At 31.0% G+C, this 25,190-nt stretch overlaps 1 protein-coding gene across 1 annotated transcript; it reads right to left on the bottom strand.

The window, feature by feature from the left end:
* Positions 1-14,166: 14,166 nt before the first annotated feature.
* Positions 14,167-16,224, bottom strand: LOC115875516. Its single transcript, XM_030890989.1, has one exon. It carries the CDS (start codon positions 16,187-16,189, stop codon positions 14,981-14,983), a length of 1,209 nt encoding a protein of 402 aa, XP_030746849.1. The 5' UTR covers positions 16,190-16,224; the 3' UTR covers positions 14,167-14,980.
* Positions 16,225-25,190: the final 8,966 nt, after the last annotated feature.

Consider the following 25,190-nt stretch of genomic DNA (forward strand, 5'->3'; position numbering starts at 1 on the left):
TTTGAGTCACCCTATAGAAGTTAAAATATTTTCCTGAAATACATCCTAGTACATACTTTAGGTTTGCACTTAAACAATATTCTCAATTTTGTTGTTCTAGATTGTGATTTTAGGGACCCCGTATGTTTACATATTATCAAGATATGTTACTAATTAAAAATCCCCCAAAAAACGCTAAATACATTTTCAATTTATTTCCAAAAAAAATCATCTCATAGACGTCAAAATATACCACCTCTAAACATATGTGCACTTATTTAAGACTTATTTCACCCTGTACATATTAATCTAATGCATAAACCATCATAAAAGTGAAAGAAAAAAAAGTGTTTTTGGAAGTGTGCCGCAACCGGTTGCGAGTTTTTCACGCAAATATTTATCGGATTCTTCCAGGTTTTTTCGTGAGTTTGGTGCGGTAACCGATGACGGAAACTCAAATAAACATGACTTCCGGCAGCTCGCTCTCGTTGTTGCGCCTCGCGGTCTTGTTCCTCCCGTTTTACGACAAAACTCAAACGGAGCTAAATCCGGTATGTAACGCGGTCGGAAACCGTGGCGGCAATAAAATTATGACAAATCGCGCTTTAACATTTGCGTTAGTTCTACTAAATCTTATCGTGCTATTTTCAGTTGTTTACAGTTAATATAATTTAGATTCAAATATAATATGACTTTACAACATAAAACCAAAATTACAGAAAACATGTACCAAATTACACGAAAACACTTTAACATTGGTTTAAACTATACTATAGATTATGCTTTATTTGAAATAAACTCTTCTTAGTTGAAACTAACGACTTAGAGAAGATTCTGTCTGAAGAGTTTGTCCAACGACTTAGAGAAGATTTCGCCAGACTACGTCCAATAAATGACACAATCGAATGACATAATCGAAAAAAAAAACACGGCGTCAAAGACGGCCGAAATATCAATTGATATTAATTTTTAGCGAGGTCAATCTCTAGACGTCATTTACCAAGAATTTACAAACTTTCTAAAATATAAAGTAATTTTTCTTTGTTTTTTTAAGTGGAACACCCTGTATATCATTTTTATTTATAAGATGGGGTGTTAAAAAATGAACATATTTTGTATTTAAAGTATTTCAAAATTTTTAATGATTTCGCAGATACAGGCAGTATTATTTCATATGGCTCTATCGACGGTAAAATACGAGAGAAAAATCATTGGGTGGCTTTGATAAAAATTTACTGTGGAAAATGCCATATGAAATATATACGAAACCGTTAAAAATTTTGAGATATTCTAAATACAAAAAATGTACCTATATTTTTTAATTCTCCATCTATTAAAAACATAATATACCATTTTAAAAAACGAAGAAAGATTATTTTGTATTTTAGAAAGTTTGGCGTAGAATTTTGAGCATATGAGAGTGAATTTGAGCATATTAATCGCAAAGTAAGTACAGATCATCGTAAATACCTAATATAGTTTTGATTTCAGAACAGTTCTTACTATTGCCACACAATTTACAAATTTCTACACTATTGCCGGACCCTGTATATGCACCCTTAAGATAATTCAGTTACTACTTACTACAATATCCATATCCAGGGTATTTTTTTCGTCAAAAAATCCAAAAACACGTCAATTTTGTTTGTGAGGGGGACAAATTTTGCCCTAAAAATTATTGCAAAATCTTTAACCCTCTAAGCGGGGGTGTCATCCCCCAACTTTTTTCAAATAGGAAGGGGGTCAAGTGGCACCGCAATGAAAAGAGCTTTCTATTCTCTATATTTCCCCGCTTCCTTTTTGAAAATCGGTCGAGTCATTGAAAAAATATGAAGGAATGAAATTTGAAAAGTTAATTTAAACATTTATCAGAGTAAATGATAAGGATAAATTCTATCGACCAATTTTCTGTTTTTATTATTATTTCTAGATGTTTACGCATTTTTTCACTTGCCACAACGTTAAACGGTCAGGTTAGTACCGACAGGGTGCCGATTAACTACACCGTTCAAAAAACAGTACACTCATCCGAAAAACACACATTAAATAGGAAATTATTATCATTCGCCACTCGTTCACTCATAGTTTCACAAAATTGCAAGCGACGATCAAAATCGTCTTCGTTGAGTTCTTGTACCAAATGAATTTTGTACGGGTGGAACTTGCGTTTTTTTAATATCCTTTGGACACTTGTACGATTCACGCCGGTCTCATTGGCTAATTTTCTTGTACTCAGCGTACTATCCATGGCAACTTGGCCCAATACGAATACCTCCATAGCATCATTTACTACAGGATTTTCCCTCTGCCTCTTTTTATTCATTACGGAACCAGTTTCGCGAAATTTTGCTACTAACTCGCGAACAATTTTGCCATAAAGGTGTTTGTCAGGATAGCGTTCATTGAATATGTGCCCAACCCGATACATTCATTATTTTTAAAATAAAGTTCGATTATTTCCACTTTTTCTGCAAGTGAGTACACCATAATTGTTAAAAAGTTTAACGATATTGAGAAGAACTTCAACGCACCACTCACAGAACAGCTATCTAGCAACTACCGCAACTGACCGTTCAACCTTGTGGCCTGCTTGTGGCAAGTGAAAAAATGCGCAAACATCTAGAAATAATAAGAAAAAAAACAGCAAATTGGTCGAAGGAATTTATCCTTATCATTTACTCTGACAAATGTTTAAATAAACTTTTCAAATTTCAATCCTTCATATTTTCTCAATGACTCGACCGATTTTCAAAAACGAAGAGGGGAAATATAGAGAATAGAAATATTACATAAACTATTAGTTTTAGGGGTATACCGTTTTAGGTATATAACATTATACCTGGCATTATACATAAAAAAAGTTATAAAATTTTACGCAGAATCTAAAAATAAAATAAAAAATAGGTTATTACATTTAAAAAACCATGTTATATCCGTAACACTATTTTGAACCACCCTGTATACTCTATAATAATTTTAAAATGTGTATCTTAACTTTCTCTACAGTTTTTCTATTTTTTTATTAATTCTTAAACACTTTTTAATAATATATTTCTCTTTTATATTCTTTTTTATATTCTTAAACTTCTTTATATTCTTAAATTATATTATATTCTTAAACTTTCTTTATATTCTTAAACACTTTTTAATAATATATAATTCTCTTTTATATTCTTCCCCAAGATTTTATTCATCGATTGTGAAATATCTACCCACGCATCGTGTTTATTGTTTTTTTTAATATTCTTTATCTTTTGGATTCCATAATATTGGTTTTGCTTTCTATAAATCGATGAATTTCAGCTGATCTTTTTCCGTCCAGGTCTATTCATTATTTTTAAAATAAAGATTTTTAAAATAAGGTACATTCATTATTTTTAAAATAAAGTTCGATTATTTCCACTTTTTCTGCAAGTGAGTACACCATAATTGTTAAAAAGTTTAACGATATTGAGAAGAACTTCAACGCACCACTCACAGAACAGCTATCTAGCAACTACCGCAACTGACCGTTCAACCTTGTGGCAAGTGAAAAAATGCGCAAACATCTAGAAATAATAAAAAAAAACAGCAAATTGGTCGAAGGAATTTATCCTTATCGTTTACTCTGACAAATGTTTAAATAAACTTTTCAAATTGCAATCCTTCATATTTTCTCAATGACTCGACCGATTTTCAAAAACGAAGAGGGGAAATATAGAGAATAGAAAGCTCTTTTCATTGAGGTGACATTTGACCCTCCTTCCCATTTGAAAAAAGTTGGGGGATGACACCCCCGCTTAAAGGGTTGTAGATTTTGCAATCATTTTTGGGGCAAAATATGTCCCCCTCATAAACAAAATTGACGTGTTTTTTAATTTTCTGAAAAAAAAAATTACTCTGGCCGTTATGCCTTGCGGAACGTCTTCGATGGGCCACCCTGTATTAATAACTTAAATAAAAATGTCAATAAATGTGAAATTAATATTTAATTTGAATTGAATTTGGTTTGGTTTGGTTTATCGATTTTTATCTGCATACATACTTATCGATTTTGCGGCCTCAAAATCCTTCTCTTTTACTCTTTTCAAAAGCAAAATATCTTGCGCTACCCATAGTAATGTCTATCCATGTAAATACCTTTTGATTTTACAGCCTTCCTAAGTTTGTACTCATGTACCTATCAATACAGCAATACAGCATTATTTCAAGTGGAATGGCTGTTTGAACAGACCTAATTCTATCTAAAAAGAATCGTTTTGAAGTAAGTCAATAATATTTTTTGGTTCATATTTTAGGTTCACCTTATATAACCAAAAACCTTTGTAGGGAAATGTCAGATAACTGTATAAAACTATAAAAATAAGTAAATTTTCATATGAAAAAATATTTAAAATGGAATTCCACCCTGTATAAAATATTTTCCCGAAATATTCACGAGTACGAACAATTTTTTTTAGGTTACTTCTTGATTTAATAATTAATGTGATCTGTGAGAGCATAGAAATCACATACATTTGTTTTTATTCTTAATATCAGGATGCAATAATTTTCACCAGCAGGAGGCGAATGGTGCATTGAAATAACGAGAGACAGATGCATAAAAGGCATACGAGAAGGGCAGGAAAATCCAGTTGTTTCACGTTTGGCGGCGATCAAATGACAGAGCTTGCCACGTGCCGTTAAGCAAAACAACTATGCCGATCTCTGTGGTTGCAGGAAAAAAATGATTAAGTTTGAAATCGCCACACAGTAGGCAATATGTCCAAACCAAGTTGCAAAAAATAACATCCACAGTTAGCATTTATGGCAATAACATTAGATTGGAAACATATTAGTTAAGAGGAAACCACATAAAACTAACAAAAAAACATATTCGGAGTCTCTTTCCAGGGGCTGTAAAACGAACTTTGCGCAAAACCTACATTTTCAGTTAATTTGTGTCCAATAACTGCCTTTTTTCTACAATTTTTTAAATAGTAGACGTTGCATTCAAGTGACACAGTATTATAACAATTGAATCGGACGACCTTAGCTTGCTGTCAATAATTATTGTGAAATTGTCATAACGTGTTTTACGTAGATTCCCGGTTGCGGTAAATTTAATGTCAAGGTAAGTAAAAAAGTATCTTTTATTTTGATTTTTTGGATAAAAACTAGGTAAAGGTCAAAGTAGAACATAATCATTTAAGGTTTTTTTGATAGTGGCATATATTCTGTCTTAGAAAAGTTGAGTCAAAAAAATCGCAACATTAAATTTATCGGAAGCGTAAGCCTCCATGCGTATGTGTATAGTAAGATCCTTTATGTGGATACTTCTCATAAATTAATTGTTATAGTAGCTAGAGAAGAACTTGAAATATAAAGTTACGTATTTTTTCTCAAGATTTCCGAAGAGGTATGTCATAAATGTCAAATGACATTTTTTGACAAATTGACAAATTTTGACAGTACCAAATTTTTTAAATTAAATGAAATGGATTTTTCTTTCAGATTTAAAAATGTGCACTTCGTGACCATTGCATCCAGCTGTTATAAAACAAAATATCAGTAAATAGTAAATGGTAAAATAAAATTTAGATATTTTTAATAGGTATAAGTTCTGTTATTTTCTAAATCCTCATTGTTTAATTCTCAGAATATGGTTACTTATTTAAAATATAATAATAAAATATTGTTCACATATTGTCTGGTATTATTAGAGACCAAACTTATTGAAATGACAAACAATCTTGAATAGATTGATACCCAGGGTTTTCTTTTATACATTGACACCCCCTTTATCTTTTTTATTTAACGTTTCCGAAAACTGTCTCAAATGAAAGTGGTTTTGAATAAATTTGCCAAAAAGTCTATTTTGCATATACAAAGTGCTTCAAAAAGTCTGGGCATGGTTCAACTATCTTATTTCAAATTAGGTATAGAAGAATATATAAACAATGGCATAGGCTATGCTACATAAAAGTAGTTAGGATTTTTAGGAGAAAATAACAATCAAATAAGAAATTGGGTACTAATTTGAAATAAGAAAGTTGGGTCACGCACAGGATTTCTAAGTCACCCTGTATATGCAAAGAAGACTGTTTTGAAAAATGTATTCGAGACCATTAAACTTTTATTCAAGACACTTTTTTCGAAAAGGTCGAATAAAAAAGATACAGAGGATGTCAATATATAAAACAAACCCTGTATATGCCGGAGGAGTAATAATTGCTCAATATTTGTCTGTTTCATCTTGGCTCTGCCAAAAATCGTAAAATTTAGTGAAATATAAAATATTCTTACCGCCTTTTGGTAGCTGTATTAGTCAATAGATGATTTTTCCCATTTTATGAATCCCCCCACCACCCCCAACCACTCTCAAGTCAGCCAAAACTAACTGGGTTCACGGGCTACTAGCATAGAATGTTTTTACCAAATTTGAATGAAATCGTACAAAAAAAGAATTTTTGCAACATACTTCTGGATTTTTGCCCACTGTGCGCCAGTGTTGGGAACAGCTAAATAGAAAAAGCATATACACAGTAAAATTTGTGTTAACATATCTCTTTTTAAAACGAACACCTTTAGTAACAGTATGTATATTTAGTATACAATGGTAAAATTATGAATTGAACATTTTTAAAGTTGATATTTGGGTTATAACTAGGGAATGCAATCCCGCAAATGCGGGATCCCTCGGCGATTCCGCGGGATCAAATTTGCGGGATTTACCGTGCGGGATCTGCGGGATCGACACCAGGGGATTCCCCTTACGGCTTAATAATTAAAAATAAGTGAAACAAACAGGTTAGTTATTAGATTTCTTTCTGGCGTGCGTAAGTGAAGAAAAGCGTTTAACTAGTACTTGTGGACAATTTCGTCAAATAAACTGCCGGACATAATTATCGGGACAAGCAAAATTTTAGGGTAAATTTAAAGTTGAATATCTCTTGAACTAAAAAAGATTTTGGGATGCGGTTTGAACCAGGTTTGAGATGCATCTATTGTGATTAAAATACTCTATGATTTTCGAAAATGTATTTAGCGAATTCTCGTATACAGGGTGTTTTATAAGAGTGTGAAAATTTGGTCAAGAATCTTTTTTACCGCAAATTTACAGTTTTTAAAAAATCGAAATTTTTACCAAGTACGACTAATCTGTATTGAAATTAGAAAAAAACAATTTGATCGGTTTTTTTATTTTTTTTTGTTTTAAGGAAAATACGACGTTTTTTCGAAAAATATGTATTTTTAGTCATACGATGGTCCTAAATGGTACAAAAAGCTTTGTACATTCTGCATATGCCAAAAAATTACTGATATAGAGTGTATCTAAAAGCAGATAACTAACACAAATTGAAAAAAAAAATCTTTAACATCAGAATAATATTTTTATTTATAAAATAAGTAGACGAATTATAATAAAATTTAAGTTTATTTAATATTAAATATATTTTTTAAACACGCTGTATACATCGGTCCAAATTTCTGTTCAGCTAGTTTAAGATACACGCTATATCAGTATATTGTGAGCCTATGCAAAATGTGCAATGCCTTTTGTACCATTTAGGGCTATAAATGCATTTTTTTTCGACAAAACTCGTATTTTCCTTAAAACAAAAAATTAAAAAAACACCAAATGGATTTTTCTAATTTCAATACAGAGTAGTCGATAGTTAAAATTTCGATTTTTCAAAAATTGTAAATTTAGGTAGAAAAAATTCTTGACCAAATTTGTACACTATTATAAAACACTCTGTATACGAGAATTCGCTAAATATATTTTCGAAAACCACATAGCCTCTTAATCACGCCTAAAACCTGGTCCAAACCGCATCCCAAAATCGGAGAGAGAAAAGAAGAACATTTATTGTTTACAATCCCGCAATTTTGCGGATCCGCGAGATTGATTGATTTAATCCCGCGGGTTTGCGGGATTGAGATTTTGGTGCAGGATTGCATTCCCTAGTTATAATGAAAGTCGGAAAAACAAGTCGTTAGAAAAGTAGAATTAATCCATTTCATATTATCTGACGTTATACGATAATTCAAAGTTTATGAATTATTGCTAGTCAAACTTCTTTAATATTATTTTGAATGATATATTACCCGAGAAAAAATAGGAGGATAACATCCAAAAAAAAATGAGATCCCATCAAAAACATGGAATATAAAAAAAGTCTTGCAACACAATTCTTCCACTATAAAAAAATTTCAAGTAAAACAAAGTCAGTTTATTTTATTTACTCTCTCTTTAAGCACCTGTTCAACAATTTTGTTATAAATTGTTATAGTATCAATATTAGTCATCTTTATTTCTGTAATAATTATAATGACTTGGCAATTGCACGATATGATACTCTATACTCTATTCTAATTAAAAAACCATATTTTTAAGGGCACTGTTGAGATTTACTTAGTAATCGCGATGGTCGATTATTCTTTTATAATTATGGTGCTGTGCAATTGCCAAGTCATTATAATTATTACAGAAATAAAGATGACTAAGATTGATATAGTCTGTGAAACAAATAACTTTGAATTTGACAGTTCCCGCGGGCTTTTCTAGTGTTAATTTTATTAGGTTAGCAACTTGCGGCAATGCTGACGCAATGCCATCTCTAATAGAACAGCCTCGGAGCGAGATTTATGACGTCACGCTAGTTAGATATTACGGATTAATAAATATATTGAAAAAAACAGTGTTGAATATAATCCAAAAAATTACATATAAAATATTCACAACCTAACTTAACACCATATAATGTTTACTGCAATTAATAAACTAATATATACTTGTCAAAAGATGACCACATATTTTTTAAAATTATTATTCTTAACACTAAAACTATCTACATTGACTATGGCTGAAATTGATGGCTGACTTACTCCATAGTCAATGTAGATAGTTTTAGTGTTAAGAATAATAATTTTAAAAAATATATGGTCATCTTTTGACAAGTTTATATAAATGATCTTTATTTCATAGCCATAGCTGACGTCTTTTTTCTATGATATTGCATTATCTGCAAATATAATTTTTCAAACATTGATACTTATGCAAAATATACATATAAATTTTGTGAATGCAAATAATAATACATCACTATTAGTAGATATTGAATGTTTTTTTGTTAAATTAGATCGATTTTCAAACCCCAAAATTTAAAATATATTTTACATTTTACCCATTATCTTATGTATCTATTTATTATTTGTATATTGCAAAACATTTGCTGCATTTGTATGATTCATAGTTTATTTGCCAAAGTATTTATTACTATAAATAGGTATATATATATATATATATATATATATATATATATATATATATATATATATATATATATATATATATATATATATATATATATATATATATATATATTGTATTTATTAACTGTATATTATGTGTATTTCATGTAAACTATATCATTTTTAAAATGCAAACCAAACATACGAGGAATAATTATGTTTTCCATGTATTCTGCAACATATTTATTAATCCGTATTATCTAACTAGCGTGACGTCATAAATCTCGCTCAGAGGCTGTTCTATTAGAGACGGCATTGGTCTGATATTTAGAAATGTCAAAAGGTGATGACATTTTACTTTTGACAATTATAACATTTCGTGTTGATTTTTGCAAAAAGAGGAAGAACTGTCACTTGTTTTATTACTTTCCTATTCTATTTCACGAAAGTAAAAAGAGTTACCTATCTGATTCGTTCAGGCACTCAATTTAAAGAATATTAATAAATATTTTGATAGAGGGATTTTATATTTGCCATGTTGGTAAAAAATAACGGTTAAAATTCAAAGTTATTCATTTTATAGACTATACTAACAATTTATAACAAAATTCTTGAATAGGTGCTTAGAGAGAGACTAAATAAATTAAAACTGACTTCTGATACTGAGATCTCATAACTTTTTATAGTGGAAGAATTGTGTTGCGAAACTTGGCATTTTTTACATTCTATGTTTTTAGTGAGATTCGATATTAACAAATAAAATTAGAAAACAAAGAGTAGAAAAAAGTACAATTTCGACTAACATGTGTTAGGTCTAGTATACGATGAAAAAAATGGCGTTAAGCAAGATGGTCCAAAGAGAAGTCGTTCACTTCTTTCACACCTGGAATCCTGCGGGCCCGAAATAGTTCGGAAACACGGCTCAAGTCCCCATAAATGGGGGACGATCTCTACACGGGATTGTCCAAAAATAAAGTTTCCTCCCGTCAGTTCCTAGCCTAAATAAAATATATAATCTACGGGTTTTCTTCAGTTTTCAAAATAAAACTAGTGGCATTAGCGTTTTTTAAAACTTAAATATGGTGATTCACATTATACTAAAATAATTCATATATAATATGAAGAAGAATATGTGATGTAGAATAGACTATAATTGGAAATGGTTACATAAGCTGCAGATGATTATTGTTTACAGCTAGAATTATTCTTTTCAACTTTTTAAATTAAATTCATATCCATAATAGCTATTTATGTTACAAATGAATGTGTTTTGAACAAGGGACGCAAAATTGTCCCTTGCGTCGAGTGCTTAAAACACTTTTTGCGCAACGAATTTCATACAAGATTTTTTGTGAAAGCGGATAATTTGAGATTTTCATGCTATTATTATTATTTATTTTTAAACATTTTTTAAAATGTTCTGGTAATCGGTTTCTAAGGCATTGTTTATGCATTGTTTAATGACAAAGTTCTGTCAGCTTCAAACGTCGCCGTATTTCCTACAAAGTTTTGTGAAAACATGAGTGATAATGTCGAGTCTTTGGATATTCAACAAGCTGCTGAAACTGCGCTATCCCGAGAAGTCGAAAAACTTATACGAGACCACCTACAACAACTTTGAAACCTGGGTCAAAGAAAAACATGTTGAGAATTTCACAGAAAAGGTATTGCTAGCCTATTTCCTGAAGTTATCCACTACCTTAAAGCCGTCAACTCTGTGGAGTTCGATGCTCCCCACCATGATTTACCTGAACAGAAACGTAGATATTAGCAAATTCACAAACCTTATTGCATTTTTAAAAAGAAAAGCTTCCGGATATCAGGCAAAGAAATCAAAAGTATTTAGAAAACTGGAAATAGAACGCTTTAAGAAAGAAGCCGATGACAAAGAATTCCTGTTAGCTAAAGTTGTCTTAATCGTTGGAGTATTTTGAGCATGTAGGAGGGAAGAAATCACGTTTTTGACCGTAGATGCTATTAAATATTGTCAGTCATTTATTAGTGTGAAGATTCCGAATACAAAAACTCACTTTCCAAGAGTGTTTACGATTACTGAGGGACCAATAGATGGTATCAATTTCTTACATGTATTTCGTAAGTACGCAAAACTTTGACCACTCAATGTGACACATCAGCGATTTTTCTTGTCGTATCGAAAAAATCATTGCTGTACCCTGCCAGTTGGAATCAATACAATTGGGGATAAATCAATACAATTGGGGGCCCAAAAAGATAGCGGAATTTCGTGAACTCTCCAACGCCATTGAATACACTCATTGGTCATTGTTTCCGGCGCAGCTCTGCAACAATGCTGGCAGATTCAGGAGCGGACATAACAGTTTTAAAGCGACATGGAGGTTGGCGATCAAGCTCGGTTGTTGAAGGTTACATTGAAAATGCAATTGAACAGAAAACCGAAATAGCAAAAAGAATCATGGGACAGAAAGATACGCCAAGTAAGAAATTAAAAGCAGTTCACGTACAAGCAGAAGCTACTAGCATTGCCAGTACAAGAAATTTACTTATTCCGACTCCTACAACTTGCATTTCTCTTAGAGACGAAAAGCTGGATGTCTCTTGTATTCACTTTAATAATTTAAATAATTGTAACTCATCCAAACCAAACCAAACCAAACCAAACCTTTAAGATTTATAATAAATAAATATTGTCATTGTTTCTAACGTTTTATTTTTACTTTTAGTGTCACTTTTAGATACTAGAGCCTAAAAGAATGTAATTTCGAATCTCAAATAAATATCAAAAACTGTCAATTTCGAAACGCTTTCTCAAAAAATTATTATTAACATCGAAAAGTGATAAAAATAAAGAGGGGATGCTCTCCCAAAAATGGTGGATGGTAAAAGAAAATGGGAGCTATAATTAGATTCAAGGAGTCATTTTACATAAGAATCAGCAGGAATGGAGCCAGAGCTCAAAAAATAAATATTTTTTGCAGACCGATGTAATGTTCCTAGTTGCTAGGTTGCTAGGTGTAATCAGGTACGAAACTCTAAAGCTTCATTCAGAACCTCGTAATTAGTAGAATAAATTAGTGGTTTACGATCATTCACGGTCTCTAAAAAACACAATAAAAATTAATATAATATCCTAGCAACAGTTTACGGTAATCAGTTGTATCCATAGAGAAATGCTAATATTTAACTTATAAAACAATAAACTTTTGATTTCTAACCACATTTTCTCTTGACGGATGATATAATCAAAGACGAAAATGACATACTTTGAAGTATAATTGAAGAGTGGAAATACCATGCCATAGACAAAGAAATAAAAAGAGACTGGCAAATTAAATGGCAAAGAGAGGGACAACGTTCCCGTAGCGCAACTCAGAACGCAAAATTTCGTTCAATTTATGTTGATCTGCGCATTGCGTCTATTGGGCCCACTATCTCATTCTAATATAACAAGAGAGAAAGAAGCAGTCATATAAAACGTAATTTCTAAATAGAAATTAGAACAATCGCCTTTCGTTTTCGTCATCATGACTTTCGTTAGTATCATCATCATAGAGAAATGTAAAAAAAAGAGAGTGTTTAATTCAATGCAAACAGCTGGCATTAAGTTTACAGCGCCGCTATTGACTACGGACAGCAACTAAAAGAGTAAACGGTTGAAATACAGGTTTCTTTTTTATCAACAGTGCTAAGGCGGCCTTTTTAAATGAATCTGTAAATGGATTTTTATTTAATTTGTTAAAAATAGAGTTTTGTAAATGTTCAGAACAGTTGCAAAGCAGTAAAATCGTTTAAAAAACTGCTAATACTTTCAGAGCAACTTTTTTGAACGTTTACAGAACTGTATTTTTAACAGATCCAAATTAAGATTTAATTCTTTATGGAGTTTAATTAAACAATTAATTAAAAAATATAAATATTTATTGACTTATTTTGATTGTCAAAATATAATTACATTTTGGTAAACTTTTTTAACAAACATAAACAAAAATAGATCTCTAAATATAATGAATATTGTACAGGGTGATTCATGATATTTTAACCAACGGCTAACTTTCTTAATAGTGATCGTAGAAAAAAGTTTAAAAGAGTAAAGTTGAAGTAAATTTAGTACTGATTAAGAATATGTATTGAAAAATAAGCAAAAATTACCAAAATCTATTTTTTTGTTAAAAATTAATTTTTTTTAAATGAAACACCCGTATATTACTAATTAAAATTAAAGATTTTATTGTTCTGATTTACCATACAAATTGATATTTGGTTCAGCCGTTTTAGCGCTATTTAGGTTTAAAGTTTTATTTTTCGCATTACCATGCCGCACTGCTTTAAAAAAACTTGTTTTTATTATTAACTGGTATTTTGGGAATCAGAATAATAAAATCTTTAATTATAACTAATAATATACAGGTTGTTCCATTTAAAAAATTGAATTTTTGAGAAAAAAATGGATTTAGGCAATTTTTGCTTATTTTTTAAATTAGATTCTTAATCAATACTAAATTTACTTCAACTTTGCTCATTTAAACTTTTTTCTACGATCAATATTAAAAAAGTTAGCCATTGGCTAAAATAAGATGAATCATCATATACTTTAATGAACAGTTAAATCACAATATTCTAGTAAACAAAAACTTTTTGTAACACATAACATAGGTTTAAATAGAAACCAAAACCTTTGACTAATGAACTAGGATACTAACGACAAAATAAAGTTTTATTTAAAGAATGTATCTTGGTCCATTAAACAACAGAACTAAAAACTAAGTACGTATATCACAACATTACATAAAAATGAAAAACTTAGGAACACGAACTTGTGAATAATGAGCTATGTCGTTAACGACAAACTAACTTAATCTTGAAATTAAACAACAGAACTAAGGTAGGTAGTATATCACAACATTTTATAAAAATGAAAAACTTTCTAAACAAGAGCATTTGAATAATGAACCAGAGAGGTCATTGACGATCAAATTACATTTTATTTAAAGAATGTATCTTGGTCCATTAAACAACAGAACTAAAAACTAAGTACGTATATCACAACATTACATAAAAATGAAAAACTTAGGAACACGAACTTGTGAATAATGAGCCATGTCGTTAACGACAAATTAACTTAATCTTAAAATTAAACAACAGAACTAAGGTAGGTAGTGTATCACAACATTTTATAAAAATGATAAACTTTCTAAACAAGAGCCTTTGAATAATGAACTAGAGAGATCATTGACGACCAAATTACATTTTATTTAAAGAATGTATCTTGGTCCATTAAACAACAGAACTCAAAACTAAATCAGGACAAAAGTCTATATATGCATAGACAATATTAAAAAAAATAATAAAAAAGGTACGTAACTATACTATAAAACAAATCACAACCAAGATCACAATCTGAATTTATTTAGGATAAATGTTTAATTTTTTTAATTTTTTTTTGGTCATATTTCTTATTAGTGGAATTATTGCGCTGAAGATTTCTGTGTACGTCATCATAATATTTTCTAATTATTAGCGGTATTGAAACGTCTAAAAATTCATTTTTAATTGCATCTAAATGTTCAATGCAAGTAAACCAATCAAAAGGAATATTGTTTTTTGTATACAGTTTAATTTTTTTTGTAACATGATTTATGTATCCATATTTTGGTAGGATATAAAAAATAATCTCATGGAGTCTCATTAATATATATGTCACCTCTTTGGTCACATAGGTCAGTCTTTTCTTTGAGTCCGTAAATTCTTTAAACATCGTAAATGTGTGCTGTGGCTCAGTGTTCTTGCTAATTAAGTTTCCAAAACATTACTCACATTGTAGTTTCGTTTTAAATTTTTTTATTAAAAAGCCTGCAACATATGCAGCTGTATTTGACTCTTGTTCATTAAATTGGATGTCTAAACCAGGTATTTTTATCGTATCCAGTTCATTAACTTCAAATAATGGTAAAGGTATTGTGTTATTTGTGTCACTTTGTAAAAAATCTTGTAGATTGTCCAAAATGCCGGCTTCATCCTTTTCACAATTTCGGTTACATGTAGGGGTAATTAAATTATTTAATATTGAGGTTTTGAAACACGATATCAGTTGATATGGGTTAGGAGTTGTGTTTTGAGCACCAAGGTTTCGAATTGAAGCGAATAAATTTTCTAATGGGTCTTGATTAAGCGACCTTGTACGCAAAAATTTAAAACCAAGTTCCCGACATATCTCCCACAACTGACAGGTCGCATCTATAGTGGTGAGCCAACCTGATTTAAATGGCATTTTGGATTTCCTTTTGCCATCAGAAACAGAAATAAACTCCCAACTTCTTATTTTTGGTTTAAGGTTGTTCCAAAGAGCCCTGTGTGGAGATTTATTCGATAAACACCTCCGATAGGGCTTACCCATTTCTGGTTGGGGCGTTCGCCCGTTAAAGCTATCAAATAGTCTGTCCATGTCGTGTACAAATTCAGCCGTATTAATGGCATCAACTGGCAAATTATTGCAAGGGTTACTAACCATTTGTTCAATGCAAGCAGCAACGGTGTGACTTAAAGTTCTTGCTGCTATACACACCTTCATTTTAAGGCGATTTTGATTTTTTAATGTAAGATAACATTCCCTGATTTTCCGTAAGGCTTGAAATCTTTTTGTCTTATCTATGTAAAAGCATTGTTTAATGTGATCCATTTTAGCAAATTTTGTGTTAGAGTATTTTATGATATATTTTAAAAGGGCATTACGAGTTGACTTTATAAGGTGTGGTGGGTCAAAGAGTGTAAATATTTTATGGTCATTTAAAACAAAATATGGTTCTGGCCTGTTACTATTTTCCCGACACAATTGGGTAATTGCACAACGATTGGTGGCCCCTTGGTCACAAACTGTGGTTAATATATAAAGATTAGCTTTCTCTAATTCTATTATTATTTCTTTTATAAGTGTTTTAAGTTGTTCAGTTTTAATTGTATCTCTTGTAAAAAAATAGGCTATTGGTTGCTTCCATGATTTATGAAGTCCATGAACCATGAAAATTAATGCATGGTTGGCATGTAAATTTTGACGTCCTAGAGGACCAAGATAGCCAACCACTTTATCATTTGCAACATCTAATGTGAGTTGTTCTGACAAGGATATTTCGTCGAACATTAAAATGCAGTATCGATCAATGGGCTTCATTTTGTTTACTCTATTTGATAGCTTTAGCATGAGGTGGGCGTTTATTCCTGCTTCAAATGGCACATCTTTTAAAAGTTTTTTCAAAGTACTCTTGGATGGAAGTGCCAAACTTCTTTTTAAAAAGTTGTAACATTGGGACCCCTCTTGTACAAAGCCAACGCATACACTTTATCAATTTTTTTCCAAGTTCGTTTTTTTTTAATGTTTGTAAAAGAGCTTTGAAAAAATGACAAAGTTGCCGGATCAAGGTTGTTTTCAAGATCTTTAAAAACAGCTGTATTTGAAATTTCATAAGCTTTTTTTAGTTTTTGTTTTGACTTGAATAAATCTTTCTTTATTTTGCAAATAGTACTTCTTTGACTTTTATTTTCAAAATATAATTTGTTTTTTCTAGGTGATAAGTTATGTACACGAGTCTCATTTATCTTTGATAGAATAGGAAAATGTTTTTTTCGCGGTGGTAGGTTAGGAGTTGAATTTAAGGGTCTTTTTCTTAAGTAATTTATTGGTAAAGGGCTATTTTCATTGCTAATCGATTTTTCTTCGAGAATAATTTCTGAAATATCCACATTTTTAGTTGCTAACCCTGTAGATGTTGTAGGTTTTTGAGAATCACGAGGAGGTACTACTTGAATATCTTGAATAATAATTATTTTCTGATTATTAAATGGCAAGGCATATTTTGATAATCTAGTTCTAGTAGAATCAGAAAAAAACTTTTCTTCAAAATGTTCTTCACATAAATAGCACCTTTTATCAGAATAATTTAATCCCATGATTTGAAACCACTTTCTACGTCTAATATTATCTTTATCAGGAAATCTAAAAAACCTTTTATTTTTATAATTTTCATCGGTAATAGAGTGAAAGTACTTGTTTAAACACCTTGAAGCCGCACATTGATAGGATAAAATACCTGGTTTAGACATTTTTAGGTTTAAATATTAGTACACATTGACTATGTTTACTAAACTACGTATTAACCTACCTAAATTTAAAAACCTACATAATTACCTAACTATTGTTAAAATTAGTATCACAGCTAAGAAAACTGGATGGATGGACCGACTTTTTCCCCAGAGGAATTTTCCATCAGCTCGTCCATCAGTGTAGCTTTGGCTCACTTTTGGTGTTCTTGAAAGTAGTATGTAGTATGTACTAATTAAAGTTGTTTAGGGCTGAATACCTTGGCCTTGAAAGGTAACAAAGCCTTCTAAGCAGGGAATGCAGGCCTATTGATTGCCTATTATTGCCTAAAAACAATCTGACCTCTATATTAAATTGTTTGAATAAATTTTGTCTTCCCTACCATTTTATTGCATATTCTCTACCTCTCAAAGACATTTTCATTGTCTGGTTCACAAGTCTGGTCACACATTGTCTGGTCACACATTAAACACAAGAAAACTAAAAATTGGGATATCCTTTTCTTTACTCAAATGTCGCTAGGTAATGTTTGTTATGATGTGCCGATTGCCCAGATGAAGTTTTTGAAAATTGGATGACACTGATGACAGTAATTAGTTCAATAATCTGCCACCATGCGCTATGCGCTACGGATTGCGCACAAACGTTATGCAAGCATATCACATTCAAAAAAACACTCTCTTAATTTTTACCTTTCTCTATGATCATCATGACTACCAAGATGACAACAGCATGACAATTCGTCATGATGGTTTGTTAATTTTTCTTTTGGTGATTTGCCTTTTTTTCTAAACTCTCCATTTTATTGACTTATGAATATGGATAGGGAACAAATTCCTTTGTTCCATATAGGTATTTATATTTTGTTACTTATAATTTTAGGTTATACTATTTCTTATTTTATTTGCTGCAGGAGCGTATCATCTATTTTCTATATGTATTGGTGCCCCCTTTTTCTGATAGATATGTTAAAGACACCCGGTAAAATAAAAGTAAGTAGTTATATTTATCATCTTATTAAGAAAAAAGTAGAAGTATAGTAGTGTCAAAAATATTTCGAACCTCTCTTAACATAACAAATTAATACAATTAATTTTTTTAATTTTTTGGGTAGGTAGTTTATAGCTGGTTTATAGCAACCAGAAACTTTATTAATATACCTATTTTACTTTTGTTTTAGGATTAAAACGGGACTTGAAAATGGTTCAGGATCATGATTCTCGTAAAGTCTTCTTTGCTTGGATATTCACTTTGTTATTGCAATTAGGCAGTTTTTTCGAAAATGATATTTTTAATGCCTTTTAAAAAAATTGGCCGATCGTTTCCTGCAACAGTCAGTTGTTCTGCAGTTAAAATTGGTAGGTGGGTGGAATAAATACTGTTATTTTTGTTATTATATTACAAAAAGTTTATTTATTTTTATGTATAAATAAATATGTTTATAAAACAGTACAATTTTTGCTTTTTTTATAATTTCCCTTATAATAGTAGTATTCTTTCGCTCTAAAAGAAACTGCCAAATTTTCACTTAAACTGATTTATTCCCTACACCACGTTCCCTTTACGTGGTATAGGGAATAAATCAGTTTAAATGAAAATTTTCAGTTTCAGAATGAAAGAATACTACTAATAATGGCTAATTTAAATTTTCCGCCAGCCAGAATGTGCGATAATGTCTTACGATACGTTTTATACCTCTCTCTTTCTTTTTCATATAAAGCACACATAATACAGAAAGATAGATAAAGACGTACGTCCTGCTAATTGGTTTCAAAATTGTTATTCTGAGTTGCGCTACGGGAACGCGGTCCCACTCTTTACCATGAGATTTGTCAGTCTCTTTTTATTTGTTTGTCTATGGTAAATACCAAAGGGGGTAAGTGCCAAAATTATTTTTTCGAGATAAATGAGTAAAACACAGTTGAACTGAATATAATACATTTTTAAAATATATTTTAAAATACATATAATATACATAAAAAATAGACGCTTTTGCTTGGCACTATGTTTTTAACTTTTATTAGGACATGCAGCATGGTATTTATTACGTTTCTAATACAATAACTTAATATTGAAAAATTTGTCAGTTACCCCCTTTGGTATTTCCACTCTTCAATTAGTGGAAAACTTAAAAGTTTGCTAACTTTTTCCATTAATTTAAAATTCCTACCACTAATTTTAACGTTCTGAATGCTTACACTCGAATTAGAGGAATAAACTTCTACGCTAATTGAAACCACCAATTTTTTCCACTAATTGAGAGGTTCTGAATGGAGCTAAATTTACAATAAAAGAGGTTGATAAATTAAAAGAACTGTATTAATAGGAACGAAAACTTAAATTTTTGTTTATAATTACTGTGTGCAACTTTTAATTATTTTAACATCACCTCGTATGAACATTAAACTCATCCAGATGGTTCCTCCTGACGATAGGAGGTCCGTACGGAGCGGCAATTTTTTTCGCCCAAATTTCACTTGAAATACGAGCACGAGTACCGACACACACACACACATACACGTAGGTGCGCAAGTATCCAGGAACGGAAATGGCAGGAAAGAGTTACATGTGGCGGCCTGTTTTTCTTATAGAGGTGCCTGCTTTTTTCATCCTCTATCGCAGGAAGTGTGTACTACAGGTTGGATTTAGTTGGTATATAGTGAAACAATTAGGCAGTTATACAGGGAGGCACAACTACTACTTTAAGCCATAAAAGTAGTTATTGCTTACTACTGGATGTTTCCAAATTCATTATTTTCGTTCAGTTAATGCAATGCAATTTAATACCTAATAAATACTTAATATAATTACACTTAAATACATACACTAAAATAGAACAAAAAATGATTAGCGACTCTTAAATGTTTCTTTGAATATGGCAGACAATGATTTAGTAAAAGAACTTCGGATTTCCATTTTCTTTATTTATTCTTTATTTTTTTCAAGTCTAAATTAATCCAAATCTTAAAGCTACTAAGCTTATACAGGGTGTTTTAAAAAACATGTGTCATCTCTCGTGGGGAGATTCCTCACGTAAAAATAAGATTTATTTTTCATATCAACAACATACAGTTTGACCAGCGGATCTGAAGCTACGGAAGGAATGCGAGAAAAAAAAATCGATATTGCCACGTTTATCTATAAAATTGCAAAATTGCCAGACATGAACTATAAATTTAATATATTTTTATTATATATAATGTGTTTAGCATATATTCTGACGTATATTACTAAGGAATTTTAACGTAGTTCATATTGTTGGATATGTTTTATTTAATAACTTATTTCTTTCATTCTGTATAATCTGCTTATTACGAAAGGTTAAGATATTTCAACGATATCATTGGCAAACCGGCATCGCCGCGCATGGCCGCCTATTCATCGAACATGATTGGCGAGAGTACGTCACAGGATTTGTTACCACGTGGTTGCTATGGCTTTTACGCCTTTCCTATTCGCTAGCCTTATCCCCAACTTCACGGTCACTTCTGAAAAGAGTAGAAATATTGAATACTATTGAAATATCCAGTGGCGGTGTCATTCTTTTGATCATTATTACTTTCTTTCATTATTTTATACCGGTTATCCTAAACTTTATTCCTATATTTTTCGTATATTTAATAGTTAAAATGTGTTTTATTGTTTTGTTATCTTGTTATAATGTTTTTCGTTCGTAGTTTTTAATTATTAATATTAAGTTTGATCGTATATTTGTGTTTTAAAATGAATAAATTTGTTAAGGGTAAGACGCTACATAGCCAGGACAAGAGAAATAATAGCTAATTTATATAGGTAAGTAGAATAATAATAATGTAATTATTAGAATACTAAAATTAAATATTTGCTAAAATGAAAAGCACCCATTTTACCTAAATATTTTAGCTAAACTAAAATAAATGTAAATAAACGTTGATAAAATCTCATTTGGTTTATTTCCTTGTGTTCATAACAGGGTTTGCGACGAAGAAGCTACAGAGAGTTCGCTTAAGTTGCCACTTAAACGTAAACTTGAGCGGATATCTCTTTATACCGGAGTTAGCGTATCGGCTATAAAAAAATTCACACAGAAGATAAAAAAAGACTGGAAACTAACCCCGATAAAATGATATCCAGCCCTGGAAAGAAACGGCTACGTGAACTCGACGACTTTGATTTCCAAGTGGTCAGGAATTTGATAAATAGATTTTATCTCGAATTCAAAGTCGTCCCCACAATTAGAAAGCTTTTGCAAAAATTGCAGGAAGAATCTAATTTTCCTTTGGCAGGGAAACGCTTAGGGGGTTATTAAAATCAAATGGATTTTTTGGCGTAAATGTTAAAATAACAGATAAATATTAATGGAGCGGCTCATTATATTGCAGAGAGAGATATAAATATATACGCGAAATTCGAAAATATCGCCAAGTATTATCTATTTGGATGAAACATGGGTAGACAATGACCTAACCTTTAAAAAGTGCTGGCGGAGCGATACCATATCTGGTGTAATAGGCAATATTGGATCTACTGGTGAGTAAAATTATGTTTTATTTGCGCTTCCAAAGTTAACTATTTTCAAGAATTATTTTTTGCTGGAGATAGTTATATCTAAAATTGTGTATTGTAGAAAAAAATATAGTTAGTACAGATATATAAATAAATATACCTCAAGACTCAGTCTTGATCATCTGCTGATGATGTTAACATGGTTAGCGAAACGTGCGCCCAGTGTAAAAGTAAAAGTGTTTTGGTGTATTGTGCTGATTTAGTGTTTTATTTTGCTGTGTAACACTAAAGGTTCCAACCCCCAGCTGTAATTATTTCTTCTATTATATTAACAACACATAAAAATAAAATTATTCAAAATATTTAAGGGAGCTTTAATAAAAGCTTTTAGTGTGTTTATCTGCTAACTCAACAGTAACGATTCAAACAAGAACAAGTTTTTTGAAAAAAAATAAATATTAATCAGAATTTATATTTATGATACACATTATTTTCATAAAACACCGTACGCCCATGCCTATTTTATGAATGAAATTGGGGGTGTCTTGTTTACAACTGCGTTCCCCTGCCGATACCCCGTAGCTACAGATCCGTTGGTCACACTATAGGTCCGATTCTGCTTTGTTTCGTAGCTTCAGGGTGTTAGGTTGTGAAGTCTTAATATTTTTTCGATTTATTATAATTTTCTTCCAAGTACTTTTCGAATGAAATTTTGAGGATAAAAGTTACTATAAATTCGACATATCTCAAAGCTAAAATAGTGTCGACATATTCACCAGGGACGTGCATGATGGTTATCACTGGAATATTTTCTTAATAAAGCATGTACGCCACTGCCTTTTTTTCGCTTGTTGGCGAAATAGTGTAAGCAGTTTAATGCCGATTAAAAGTTGTCTCTTGATATTTTGTCGATTTCGGCCTCCTTGATGAGATAAACGCAATTTTATTAATTTGCCTTGATCAGAATCTAATAGCAACCTTTAAATAAGTTTAATATCATTAATTTGCGAAAGTTTTAAATAAGTACTCATTGATTCTTTATCAAAAAATACGAAAAAATGTTCCTATAAACATGGGTATGGAAATGCATAGTTTTAGAGAAAATAAAAAGTCAAAATTGTATTCAATGATTTGTTTTACTTTAACAAATTGGAATAAAAATAAACATGTCAACTAATTCAGACTAAAAATATACTAAATAAATAATAGTTATTTTTTATACAAGACGATACAATGGTATTTTATCGTCGACCGAAAAGATTAATTCACGAGCGAAGCAAGGGCCAGTGAATTAATTTCGTGGGAGACGATAATGTAATTTTATCGTCGTATATAAAACAATATTTTTTTCCATAGCGAGTTACGTTTTAAAAAATATTCAGAAATTATTATTTCAAGGAATTTATTACGAGTAGATATATTGTGCTGGATTGGCGTTGGTTTCTATGCAATTTGACAAATAAATAAAACTGTCTCTTTAATTGTCAGTTTTGAGTCAATGTCATATACCAATGACTAAAGAATATAAGGACATTTAACGCCCCTATACGGGCTGCAGCAGAATTTGTGACCTTTTTTTTTGTTTTGGTGGCAAACAATGAGTCATCATTTGGTCACCAGCGACAATTTTAGCGATTTTTAATAGTTTGTATGTAGTAAACTTTGTATAAAATTTATTACAATGGTGATTAGTTGTTCAGCTTTCAAGTGTAAAAGCAGCAGCGATGAGAAAGAGCCAGGAGTTACGTTTCATAGGTAAATAAACAGTCCACTCCAACTTTTTAGCGTTTTCTTATTGAATTCGATAATTATTCTTCAATTTCATTTAACATCTATATGTACTTGATATGTGATATACGTCGATACTAGTTTTGTACCTTTTGTTAACATTTTAATACGTTTTTTTCGTAATTAATTAGGATGATACACCATAGGCGCAGTCAAAACAATTATCAAAAAATATAAATATTGCTTCAAACAGTTAGGTTAAGAAAAATATGTGCCACGGCACTGTTTGGTGACAGCGTCACAATTTGCTCTCGGGTGTTATTTGTCCTTGGATTCTTTAGTCATTGTCATATGTCAATATTTCTTTAATTCTCTTTCGTGTCGATTGCTGATTGAATTGGAGCCAGAAATGGCTCAAAACGAAATAAGTAGACGCGACAAACGCCATATCCAAACTACTTCCATTTAAATCCCGAATAACTTATAAAAAGGAATACAACAATTTTCAAAAATGGAAGCAATTAAAAACGTGCGAGAAGAAATAAAGTTTTGAACCTATCCTCGCTGTTAAAGTATCATTTAATCTACCCTTGCGGTTAAAGTACTATTTTATCTACTATTTTTGATAGATATAAGGCCATTTTAACAGTTGCTATGGAAAAAATAAAGTAAACTTAGTGCATCAATGAACAAAACAGTGCATTTAAATCAAAAACACTGAAAACAAAGCATTTTCAAATTTCACAGGTTCAAGATTGTAATTCTGGAATAAAGCCTACCAACAGGAAACAGTAAGGAAGAAAAACTGCCGAAATAATTAGTCGATTTTGACAGCCGTAAAACAAAGATCGGTGGCATACGCCAACTCGGTTAAAATTTTCGCACGTCAATACACAAAATAACGTACCATATATTCTATACTTTTTTCACAAAAATGCAGTAACTAACTGAAACGAATAAAAATTACTGATAATAGAGTACGTAAGATTTTTCAAAAATACAATAAGTAACAAAAAATACATGTGATGTAGCTTTACAAGGTGGTACTTCGGCTTATCAAAAACTCCACGCGGTTTCTTACGTGTGGGGGCCAAATGGAAGTACCGATCTCCAAGAGAGGGTTACATCTGCTATTCTACCGTCAGCGAACACGTCTTTGTAGTAGTCCGGGAGCCAATGACAAAGTAAGGAACGAGACAACAGTAAATTATAATTGATAAGCATTTTACACTAATATTAATAAGACATTTTATAAATTTTCTTTTCTTCTATATATTTAATGTAGTATTAAATATTTGATAAATTATTTAAATTTATAAATCAGAATCTAATTAATAAATTGCTAAATCAGAATTAAAATTTATAAATCAGAATCATCAGAATTTTTATAATTGCAAACAGAAAACATACAGGTTGGCAAAAAAGTCTGGCTTTAAAAATCTATCAGAAACAAAGATATTATAGCAAAATAGAAATAAATTATTAGCAAAATCAGAAGCGCCCTGGATTATGGCCATTTTAATGAAATTAGAAACTAAGAAACGATTAATTTATCTTAATATCGATAATATACCAGAATATACCATCATGCCAGATGGAATAACTAATAACTAAAATGCCAAGAATAGTGAATGAGAAACGACGACTGAATGTTAAAAGTAAAGCGTTTTAGTGTATTAGTCTTTTATTTTGCTGTTGTAACCAGGAGCTG

The sequence above is a fragment of the Sitophilus oryzae genome, unplaced genomic scaffold (assembly GCF_002938485.1).
Source record: "Sitophilus oryzae breed Bouriz unplaced genomic scaffold, Soryzae_2.0 scaffold_1389_pilon_pilon, whole genome shotgun sequence".
Taxonomy (NCBI): Eukaryota; Metazoa; Arthropoda; class Insecta; order Coleoptera; family Curculionidae; genus Sitophilus; species Sitophilus oryzae.